Source organism: Parasteatoda tepidariorum, chromosome X1 (assembly GCF_043381705.1).
Source record: "Parasteatoda tepidariorum isolate YZ-2023 chromosome X1, CAS_Ptep_4.0, whole genome shotgun sequence".
Classification (NCBI taxonomy): Eukaryota; Metazoa; Arthropoda; class Arachnida; order Araneae; family Theridiidae; genus Parasteatoda; species Parasteatoda tepidariorum.
The window spans coordinates 62528947-62541367 of NC_092214.1; the positions used below are offsets into that span (position 1 = coordinate 62528947).

At 28.6% G+C, this 12421-nt stretch overlaps 2 protein-coding genes across 5 annotated transcripts in view; one reads left to right on the top strand and one right to left on the bottom strand.

The window, feature by feature from the left end:
- The window catches only part of LOC107452630 (uncharacterized), a 479485-nt gene that overhangs the window by 220729 nt on the left and 246335 nt on the right, over positions 1 to 12421 (bottom strand). The window lies entirely within an intron of this gene.
- The window catches only part of LOC107452623 (small glutamine-rich tetratricopeptide repeat-containing protein beta), a 37447-nt gene continuing 28042 nt past the window's right edge, over positions 3017 to 12421 (top strand). For 2 of the 3 annotated variants that reach the window (XM_016069159.4, XM_071187667.1), the window contains exons 1-3: positions 3020 to 3160; positions 7075 to 7183; positions 10823 to 10944. In XM_016069159.4, coding sequence (XP_015924645.1) covers positions 7075 to 7183; positions 10823 to 10944 — 231 coding nt within the window. In that variant the 5' untranslated portion in view covers positions 3020 to 3160. Of the gene's footprint in view, positions 3161 to 7074; positions 7184 to 10822; positions 10945 to 12421 lie in introns of all 3 variants that reach the window. The other variant, XM_016069160.3, reaches the window with a different exon arrangement.

The window sequence follows — 12421 nt, forward strand, 5'->3', positions numbered from 1 at the left end:
GCTGAAAGAGTGATACTATAACTGTTGGTCTGATATATATATATATATATATATATATATAATCTAGGTAAGGGATTAAATATTGATAAAAACTAAATTTGACACAAAAAACGGGGGTCAAGGAAAGGAAAGATTATCTCTAAAACTTGGGATCATGGGAAACCTTAAAAAAGAAACCCCAATGATTGGTACTTGCATCAGATAATTATTATGAGCAAGCTATGGAACAGAAGTTACATTTAAAAAACAAATTCAGATTCAAAATACTCAAAGTATTATTGAAAAAGGTTATTTTTTTTCGTACAAAGCTCGTCATAAGCAAATCTCAACATGAATAAAATCACACTTACCTAAATTCGACTAAGCTTCAAAAATATATATCAATATGCTGCACATGTTAAAATAAATAAGATAATAAATAAGAGAAATAAATAAGAGATAGATGCTATAATAAATAAGAGAAAATTATGTTTTTATTTATTTAGAGCCTATGGATTAGTTTCAAAGGAGGACGGGTGCAGTGGTGGAGAAGCCGTCCTCGGGGACGGGTAAAATTTCTGTATATATATATATATATATATATATATATACATATGTTGCAACGTAAATGATGTCCTCCACCAAAAGATGACGTCAAAAAAACAAAACAAAAAAAACGACGGCATGGCTTTCCATTCTTTCAACTTTCTTGTTTTTGGTCAAATAAAAATAATTTTGACTATATTCGATAAATATTTCTAAGCATATATGGGCATTCACATTTTGAACCAAGTGGTGCAAAAAATTGTCAGCCAGAAAACCTCAAATAATCTGATGCTATTAGAAAAATGAAGCAAAGTTTCCTATTAAAATCCTGAAATAAGACGATTAGACAATGGTAAAAAATTTTCACCCTATTTAATGAGTATTTTTATAATTAAACGTGTGTGCTTCCTAGTTTTTTTTTTTTTTAAAGATCAAATTGAAAAAAAAAAATTACGATTTCGTTTAGCAACTGAAGTTTTCCCTCTCCCTCGAAGTGAGCTTTAGCTACTATTTTGAATTTGTTGAAAAGGAGGGGGGATCAAAAGGGTCGAAGGCTATTGGAGCATCCTCACAGCATGGAATTTGCATTTGCGATTCCACATAATCGCGATTCACGCTTGCACGAGCAGCTCATCTTACATTACATTTTCCCTCGGCAATCGAATGCTGTGTGTGCCTTGTGAATGGTCCTTTAAACACTACTATAAAGACAAGTGAGATGTTGTTATCTATGATTTTTTTTCCTCTCAGTCGAATGACACAAAAATCAAAGTCGATAGGACTAATAATTCAGAAATCATAAGGGATTTAGTAAGCATGAAGTGCAAAAAAATCCATATTTTATTTATATTGATTTCGCGTTTGAAACTCTTATCCAGAGAAATAAGGTACATTTATCTTCCTTTTTTTTCTGTATAATTAATCAAGTGAAACCAAAACAAAGTTTATAAAAGTAAGAGTTTAAAAGTTATAATATAATGCTTAAAAAGTACAGTTTTGAATTAATACCCATTCAAACGTTTGACATCGTTAGAGAGAGAAAAAAAAATTATTGCATCCTTTATATTGTTTTATGCTGAATTGAATGCGAACAAAACCAAGTAAATTTTACGAATAATTAAGAAGTGATGAGAATTTTAAGTATTAAATTATAAATTTTGTCATTTATCTTATTATTCATAAAACACTTATTACTTCTAAGCTCTTAGTTATTTATTTATCGTAAAACAAAGTGCAAAACGTAAGCGAAACAACCTAAATAACTTTTGATCTAACGATCAAATATTCACTCACTAGGACTCAATGGTTGTGATGGGGTAACTTCAAATATGCTAATTAGTTAGTGCAGAACAGGGTCAGATTTAAGCTTAGGGGAGTCTTAAGCTACTGAAGGTAATGGGGCCCTTCCTTAAATGTTCAAATTCATTTTCAATACCCTAAGATCAAACAGTTTTCTTATTGTTAATTAATAATCATCAAATTGTCTTTTTTAAAGCATTTGATTACGTTAACTAGTTGTCAAAAATATTCTTATTCAAAACAAAACTATACAAATGAGAAGAGGAGGTAAGGGAAAGGGAAGGGTTAAGACATCCATCCGGTTTTCTCGCCAGATGGCGTATTCGAAAGTAGCGATCGCGAATTATTATTATAGTTATAATTTGTAGTTAGGGGTCAGTAGTTATATTTTTAAGAATATGAAAGTGTATTGTGTTTACAGAAATGTTTGCATCTCTTTTAATTAATTTTTTTAAGGCATATTTTTAACTAGGTACTTTTGTTTCCTCTTCCAACCACACAGCAAACCGAAGGTGCTCTCCAATCCAGTCCCTGAATACAGTTGAAGGAAGTGTTTCATAATCAAAAATCGGCAATAAACATAGGTCTCTTAAATTTTAATTCAAATTTTTTGTTTCAATGTTTATTTAGAACTGCCTAGGAGCTTTATTCAGGGGCTTTCCAAAAACCTCATTCGCTATCGCAACACTCGAATACACCATCTGGGAAGACTGGTTCCATATCTTGCCTCTCCCCCTTCCTTCTCTTCTTTTTCTCACTTGTATAGGGATTTACTATAATATTTTCCCCTTTCTTATTATTTTTAGTATTTAATTTTCAAAAAAAAAATTTTTTTAAATTTATACGGCACTTTCTTTTAGAGCTATGTTCAATGTAGTTTTCAATTCCACATAGTTTCCTAACTTAAAAGGTTTTAATCTTTTTGAAGATCATGACANAGTGTATTATAGGTAAGTAAACAACTTTTAAACTATTTTTTTTCATTGTGTGCCGTCAAATTTCGAAATCGTTAAAAAAGTGCCGCCACAAATAAAAGATTGAGAATCACTGGTCTACACGCTAAAGAAAAAATCATGCAAAGTATTGCCATGGAAAGAGAGTCTGCTCTACGCCACCTGTAGCCCATTCTGATCACCAATACTTACCTCACGTAGAAATTCCCAACTTCATGATTTACGGTTCGCGGTTAATTGAAAATTTAAAATAAATAAGACGTGTAAATGTTAATCGTAATCTTAATCTGAAATTCAGTTGTTTTTTTTCGTGAATCATATATTTTACTAGTCGTTTACTTTTAAATAGTCTGCATTTATTTCACTCAAATTTATCAATAAAGGTAGATTATTTTAACTATTTTATACATAGTACTTTATCAGAATTTTAAAAATGAACTGATAACACTTTTTATTAGTTTATAATTTTGATGATTCGTACCGATTTTATATGTTTCAAATATCGCATTGCTTAATTATTTTTTCTAATTTAATTCAACCGGCTTGAGGAAAGACATGAATATAGTGTGATTTTACGATTATATTCATGTTTTTCCTATCACTGATCACACTTAATTTGTTGAATTGCATAACTATTTTGTTATTGAATTGAAAATATAAATTTTAATTGAAAAGATTGGTTCTCTGAACATTTTGTATTATACCTGTTTAATAATTTTTATTCAAAAACTAGATATTACTATTCTAGTTCGGGTTTCAATTAATCGTGACTGCCCATTGTGGATAAGAGAATCATATTTTAAAAAACATATATCTACATATGTTACGATTTTTTTATTAAAATTATTAATTTACGTTTTGTTTTAAAGAAATAGAACAAAATAATCACTAAATCTTGGAAACTACTGTTTAAAGTCTGTTTAGCGCCTTGGCGATTGTAGTTGGTGCATCAGATCACTATATGGAAATAACTCCTAGTTAAAAAAAAGAATATATCATGTACTGAAGAAAAATCTGTAAAAAGAAGGATATAAAGGCTCAGTTACAGAATGCCTTCATTTTCTTAAAAGCACACTTACATCAAAAGGCAACATAAATTCTTTGAAGAAAGTAAAGAAGAAGCAAATGAAAGGTCTGTGGTTGTACAAGTAGAAAATTTTGCAATTAAAATTCAAAATTAGGTCCAAGCTGCTTATTAGCATCATCAAGCAATCCTCACTTATCAATAGGTGACGATTTTCATTTACGTTTCTTATGAACAAAAAAAGGGACTGAATATACGTTTAAGTAATGAAATGGATCACGGAAATGTAACTGTTTTTACCTTCCTTGCTGTTTCAATTGATAACTTGTTAATTATATTTCTGCAATTATAAAGCATTTTTTGAGTGATAAGGCCGTAAGCCAATTTCAGCAAAAATATCTGTTCACTAATTTAAATTCATGTTAGAACAATATGGTGTAATGTCAACTTGAAACTTTTTGCCACTAAAAATGCCATGGGAAAGGGACTGCTGATGGTATTGGTGGTATTATAAAATGTTTAGTGTGGGGAATAATCTTGGCTGGAAGATTGGCCACAACTGCAGAAGAATTTGCAAAAGTAGCTGCAGAAAATACCAACCCAATATATCAAAGTGGCATTTATTTCAAAAGAAGAGATAAATAAATTCAAAGCAAATCTTGCAGAAAGAGGGAATAATTCCCATTTTCTTCCAGACACATATAGCATTCACTACTTGAAACCTGTAAGAAACTCTTTTACTGAATATAGTAAATATTTTCTTTTCTTTTCTAAACTGAAAAGATTTCACTTTAAAGAGAACAGGCAAATTATTATAAATATTGTTACAGGTGAAGGTATAGAAGAGTCAAATACACCAAGCTATGAGAATATGCCAAAGGATGTATTAATAGTTGGGCAATTTCTGTTGGTAAAATGAAAAGGAAACAGATAAAAAAAAAGAACAATGTTCGACAAAGACTTCATATAGTAGATGAATATATAGAAATATTCTGTTTGAGAAAGCATGTAAATGAAGGAAGGATACTATGTTTCCAGAGAAAGAAGAAAAATGCTCGAGACTCTGATCAAATTATGTAGAGATTAGAGAGTCCTAAAATTACAACAGATGGCTCTGGTTCAAGACTTCGTTGTATATTTAAATTTTATAATATGCCTTAAAAGATGAGTGAATTACTGTTAACTGTAGGTTTAAATTTTAGAATGCTTTTCTAGTTCAATAAATTATTGTAAATTGAAGTTTGTCATTTTTAACTTTTTGTTATTTGGTTACCATTAACAAGTGCCTTATTTCTATGGTTAATATAATTAATTTTCTGAAATATAGGTCAAATTATAGTAATTAATCCCTTCTTTATGTATTCTTATTTTTCCAATTTTTTTCTTTTTATAGCTTGGCTAAGTTTTAATGAAAAATATGATAATGTGATAATCATATCGAAAAAATGGCCTTCCATTACTATTTTTTAAATTTTAAGAAATGTTATAAACGGAAAATTCCTAGGTTAGTCATTTTTATTACTTAGCTATGAAGATTATGAAAGTCTAAATATTAATCATTAAAAATATGTTTAAAATTTTTTGTTAGAGTCAAAAATACATTGATTTTGTCCTTTTGTTACTGCTGGAAATTTACCTTTTCTCTTTTTTAGTCTTTATCATTTATTTAAAAATTGACATACTGAATGAAAACTTTTGTTTATATCGGCATTTTTGAGAACTACAGTAAACTCCCAGATTCGTGGAATTGCGTGGTCCATGAAGAGTGGATAAGCAAATTCGCAAATTATCCGCAAATTGTTTGAAAAAGACACACATCATGAAATTTTTATTATAAATGATTATTTTAATTTCTATTATTACATACCCTCGATTAGCAGTTTTATTCGCATTTTCTTTTGCATTTTTTAAAAATTTCAACGCTATTAAAAAAAAAGCAAAAAATGATGTGCGAAACTGTGCATAAGCCATTTTTAAAAGCTCTTATCAGTAACAAAATTAAAATAGACAACTGAAAATAATTTTGAAATCATATAGCCCATAAATTATTCAAAGCCCTGCTTCATTCTTTTTCCTTTAGGGGTGTTATGTGGGGACCATCCTCATTTGTTAGTTATAAATTTTATAACACTGATAAAGAGTTCCAAGAACAGGGGTCTGTCCAGGCCGAATTTACTACCGTTTAGCGGTACCTTCACAAATTCAATTTTAGGTGAAACGGAAGTTTCACAAATTCAACTTTAGGAAAAACGGTAGTTTCACAAAATACTTTTTCTTCAAATTTTATTTTTGTATCCCTTAAGAAACGATAAATCTGTATTTTTACCATGTTTTTGTATTGATTTTGTAATATAATTTTTAATTTTTCACGAATTATGTCTAAATTTTCACAAAATAGGTACCTTTGCGAAAAAACTAGACAGACCCCTGAAGAATGTGTTACATGTTGACTAAATAAATGACTGAGGATAATTCATTACCATTTATTGTATGAAGCCATGATTAAAAAATTATTTACTTGCTTTCAATATTATTGCTTTGAATAGCAACAATACGATCCAGGAGAAAAAACTGCTTGATGGGCTCCAATTCTATTAATTAAAATTTAAATACCATCCTTGTAAATAACTTTGCTCTTTATGAATGACTTGCTATTTTCACCTTTTCCTTGCTTGGTTTTACTTATTATGTATTGCTTTTGAAGCTGCAATATTTAAATGTAGACCCATTATTTGATTAATTGTGAATACCTGGGCTACAAACATAAATGTTGCTAGAATGTGGTTCTGAAAATTCTTAAAATAGTTTCATCTCTATGAATTTATTAATTTTCAATTGTAAATCCATGTTTATCGTTGCAACAAAAACAAAGGAAGCAAGAATGATCCATCCGCGGATTATCTAAAGTTTATTGTATTGCATTTTTTAAAATTGCATTTAGTATTTCTCATGAAAAACTGTTTAAGTTTTTCTCCTTTTATCTTTATCATTTATTTAAAAGTACACATACTGAAAGGAAACTTTTGTTTTTAGTAGCATTTTTATTTTGCCGCAGCAGGTCCTAGTAATTACTGTGTTTTTGGAAAATTTAGATTATTCTAATTAAGTAATGCAAAAATTAAGAACAATATTTTATTTATCAGTTTTGTAGTAGGCTTTTTTATTATTTTTTATTTATTATTATTTATTTTAATTAATTGTTTTGAATAACTATTAGTTTTTTTACCATTTAAATATTTTAACATCAGTTATGGATTTGCATTTTTTTTTTAGATGGCTTCAATTCCCTCAAATATGAAACTGGTTATATCTATCATAAAATTCCTTAAAGACGAATCAGCGCGGGATACTTTGACTCCAGATACTCGAGAAAGTTTAGAAGGTAGGTTGTAAGATGTCTAATACTTTAATCAGGGCTGAAAAAACCTGAGTTTTACTTAAAAAAACCCAACCCAGGTGGGTTTTTGGGGGTTTAATTTATTTTTTGTATAGAACAATGTATATTATTAGTATACAATCTTATAACATATATAATTCATCTTATATAATTTTATTACTAAATCTATAACAGCATGCAGTGTTAAGATAAGTTAAGTATAAATTTTAACAAACAAATTAAACTGTTATGCCACTTCATTTCATTTTTATTAGATGAGGTATAGCCAAAAATGTTTCTCAATTTCGATTAATTAATTTAATTTTATTTAAACTCTGTCTTATAGATATTTTAAAACAAAGTTTGGTGATAACTGAAAGTTAGTCCTATCAGAATAACACCCAATATTCTTACCACCCCAGTAGCTTTTCTTTCATTTTTAACAATTTAAGATTGACCATTATCAGCATACAAAAAATGAGATGACTGTTAATTATTACTTATTAGTTGTACAAATTTTTTTATTTGAAAAGTAACACAGAACCAGAACTTAAACCAACCAGACAATGGAACTCTAAGCCTATATGAAAAAATAATTAAAAGGACGTGTAATCAAGCCCTTACTCCTTTCTATTTTTTAACTAATATACTGAATTCAAAATACAATGGAAAAAAACTTTCTAAATACAGGAAGAAAGAAGCAGAGGATTGGATTTCTAAGAAAAATGTTGAATGATTAATTCTAGTTCTGTGTTTCAGAATAAAAGATCAAGTGTGTACCCACACTCATTATTTAATGAAAGTCTGTTGAAGAAAACAAAATAATTTGCCCATTTTATGATTTAGTTAGCTGGCCAGCAGCTATTGAATGCAGGTTTTTTACAAGTGAACATGCTTGGTCCAAACTGCAAAACAGTTAAGGTCTTGAAAAAGCTTGTTAAAGTTTAAAGACATTAAATGAGTGAAGCAGAACCAAAAGAAACTATTACAGAACTTATAACTAAATTAAATATGGCATTCATTTTATTTTTACTGTGCCAATATATCATCAATTCATGTAAATTATGAAATTTTCTTATAAAATTTATATTATGTGATATCATTGAGATTGAAATATTTTGGTAAAATACAAAGTGTGTTCCATTTCTGCTATGTCAAAATATTTTTTATTCTTTGAAATATAATATGTTTCCATAAAATGAAAATTTCAAAAATGTATTAAAAATGTTTTGCTCTACTTTTTAGCATCTAATCAAGATTATTTGCTTAAAATTGAGGAAATTGAGAAAAATATTTAAATATGTGTGAAATTATAGTGATAACTGTAGTAATAACAGAAAGAAAAAAAAGGTTGGCAGACCAACTCCTTTTTTTTGTTGTTATTTTTTAAAAATACCCACTAAATGTGGGTTGATTAGTTTTTTTTGGACAGGTGGGTGGGTAGACAGTCCTGACTTTAATGGATATTTTGTTTGCTATAATTTACCTTATTTGAAATGGAATTTTTTTTTAACTTTTTATTAAACCTAATATTGTTCATGCATAAGTAATAGTTATTAATATATGATCAAATTAGAAGTTTTAATAGTATTTTTGTGCAGTAAGATCCTGACCATCTGTAATTTGACTATTGAAATTTTCTAAATTCATTTGACATTGAAATCGATAATTTATTTTATTTTTTCTTGAAAGTAAGCAATCAATTAATCTTTTAATCAATTTCAGTAAGAAAATTTTTTGTAGCGTTTACTTCAGCATTTTCTACATCATCTAAAAATTAAAAATAAACTTTTTCAATACTTCATTATTTTCATTATCTATGAACTTATTTATCACTGATATATAGATTTAAAATAAATAATTGAAGCCTAAGATTTCGAGACAAAAGATTTTGTCTCATTTGAAATGTTTCATTTGTGAATAAAGTGCAATCGTAGTTTCTTTCTGTTTTTAACGATTTCTCTTACGAAGTAGTGAAACGATTTTTTTTTAATGTTTAACTGCTTTGGATAGAAAAGATTTAAATTTTTTAATGATAAACAATAAGAACTTTATTTTTAAAATTGGATATCCTTCTTTAGAACCTTGATTTTTTATTGATTATGAGGAAATGTGTTCTTTTCAGAATTTATCGCTTTTTTCATGAAGCTAGAATGAACCCAGACCAAAGAACAGTTTAGTAATAAATAAAATTTTAGAAACAAAATGAAAAACAAAGAAAAAATTAAAATCTTCTGTCTACAACTAGTGATCGAAAGAACAATTTGTTTAATTTTCCATATGTTCTGTCGTCGTTCCCAACCCTTCCTCACACAAGTCATTGTGCTTACAATAGCAGGGGGTTGAGGGGAGAAAGAACGAAACATTTTATCTCTCCCTTCCGAATTTCACAGTCCAAAGAGGAGAGGGAAGTGTTTCATTTTTATTTTTACTAACACTAAATTTATGTTGGGTTGTTGATGTCATAAATATTTTGGACATCATAGAATCCTTCCGCAAGTTCCGCCCCTCCTATGACTGCCGTGATCATTAATTTTCTTTTTAGCACTTCATTTTCTTTTTAACTATTCATTTTCTTTACTGAAGGTTGAAGGTCACTGAAGAATCTTCATTTTGAAGGCTGCTGTTACATTTGACCGTTACTATTGTAACTAGCGAATGAAATAGTTATTCTTCCTGGTTGCACCTGCAATAAGGTAACCTAATGTGGGAAGGGAGGCCGAATGTATTTCAACATATTGCACTGCTATCTTCAAATTATTTAGTTCGTTTCCCCTACTTGTTCTACAGAATACCATTCATACATTTCCTTCTCTTTCTTTTATCATACTACTACGCTCATTTGCATGAAAGATGTTCCTTCCTTGATGTCGGATGATAAAGATGACATAGAAAATGAACTAGATGATGATTTACAACGTTTGTTTTGTTCTGACAGTGAAGAATCCAATTTCAACAGTTTTGAATAAATATATGATCAGAAATATTTGAAAAGTAAATAAAAGAAAAATGGTGATTTATTTTTATTTTGTGATCAGTTTATTTTTCATCGCATACACATTCTCAACTTACGATTTTGATTGGTTATACATATTTCTTCTGTAAGTAAGTATCATTCTCAATTTTTTCTTTGTATAATAAGGGTGTATATAATTTTTTTATTTTTTATCAGTAACTGCTTTCTAAGTATAGAGTTAATGCTTTAAAGATTATTATTTTTTAAGTATATTTTCATGCATGTGATATTTGATAAAAATTGATGATCGATCGAGAAAAAAAAATGAGAGTGTGGGCTTTACGGAGGTGCGGCCTATAAGATGAAAATTGAAATTTCTAGCAATGTTTTTTGCGGGTGCGGCCTGTCCACCGGAAATTACTGTAGTTGGAAAGTAGAAAGGTGATCCAAGTTTCACAAAGCATTGAAACTGGTTTTGTTTGTCATCAACATTACATTTATTGTTCAACAATTATTGTTAGTTTTTGTATAATATTTTTGTATTTTCCCCTTTTAAATATTAATTTATAACCCTAATGTGAATACTTTTTTGACAAGATTTCTTAAAATTTATATGGATTGGTCATTTAAGAACATTCTTAATGCCTATTTCTCTAGCTGATGTCAAAATTTATTAAATTGTTTTTTAGTTGCTGTTCAGTGCTTGCAAACAGCTTATGATATTGATTCAAGTGATGCAAGATTAACTGAAAGTCAAAAAGATGTCCTTTCATTAGACGAAATATTCAACAGTTATGTTCTGTCATTTGAGGTAAGAAAGTTAAAAGCAAGTGATAGTTTTATTTGTTTATTTTATTTGCTCAAGAAAGATAATGTTTATATTAATGTAAACATGGTGCACAGTGTTTTTAAAAAGTGCCTAAAGGTGTTCATTTATTATTTTTTTTTTAAAAGCTCTTAAAGGTGCTTTTTTTTTATTAGTTGTTTTTAAAAAGTGCTTAATTTTCCCTTTTCAAAAATGAGATTTTTTTCTTTACAATGTCGAACTTTGCCACATGTTATGCAAAATCCTGGTTTGCCCATTGATTGTTCTAATCTATTCAACGTTGTCACAATTCATTCAAACACAATGCATTCATTCAAACACAATGCATGCATTTACATTAATAATACTGAGTAAAAAAATGAATTGGATTGGAATATTTATTCATGAAATAACAGAATAAAAATAGACTAAATATTGTTTTTAAGTTCATAATACAAATGTTATATAAGCACTATATAGAGTTTGCTTTTCAGAGATATGTTTTACAAAACGTGAACTTGCAAATTTTTTCACTGAATTATTAAGTAGATTTGTAAAGGTAAGTGTTATTAGCAGTTCAAACTCTGTATTTGATGTTAGGTATAACATATTTGAGAACCAAAAAAGAGATAATGAGTTAGTTGTTGGCTCTGAATGCAAGGACTCCATTAAAGAACTCTAACAAAGAGAGAACAGAGTTTTTTTCTCATGTGAGAAAATACTTCGGTGCATCTTGTGATTATATAATTGCTAATTTCCTTTATAATTAGAACATGCTGAAGTTGCTGATATGTCTAAAAAAACTGAGAAGACATTTTCATCTGTGAAATATTTTATTGACTTATCTCTCTCTATGCTACTTAAAGAAAATTATGAATCGTATTTTGATGCAGTTGATACTCTCGAGTTAGAGTTTTTGTCCTATCAGCTTGAAAAATGTCCTGAATCTACTATAAATAATGAAAGAGCTGATAAGCAGTGGGCAGAACTCTCTAAAGAGAAAGGTCCTCCAGGAAAACCAAAATATGCGAGATTATCACGGGTGATGTTAGGAATTTTAACATTTCCTCACAGTAATGCAGCCTGTGAAAGACTTTTTAGTCTAGTGCGAAAAAAATAAGACTGAGTTTAGGGGTAGCATGAATGCGTCTACTTTGCAGGCAATTTTGATTGCCAAGTCCCAAATGATTCAGCCTTGCTAAAGACAAGTGTTTGATGAAAAGTTTTTAAAATCAGCCAAATCTGCTACAACTGTAGCACTTAACAAGAATAATTGATTATTTTTTTATATGTGTTTATTGTCACATATGTTTGAGTAATAATAAAATATTTTGTTTTTAAATATGTTTTAAATTACTAAAATCAGCTATCATTTCTGTTTAATTAGTTTGTTGAATAATAATAATAATCAGAAATCTTGTCAGTTGATATGTATTATAATCAATAATAATTGTTACATTAAATCTTATACAGTTACAATTAT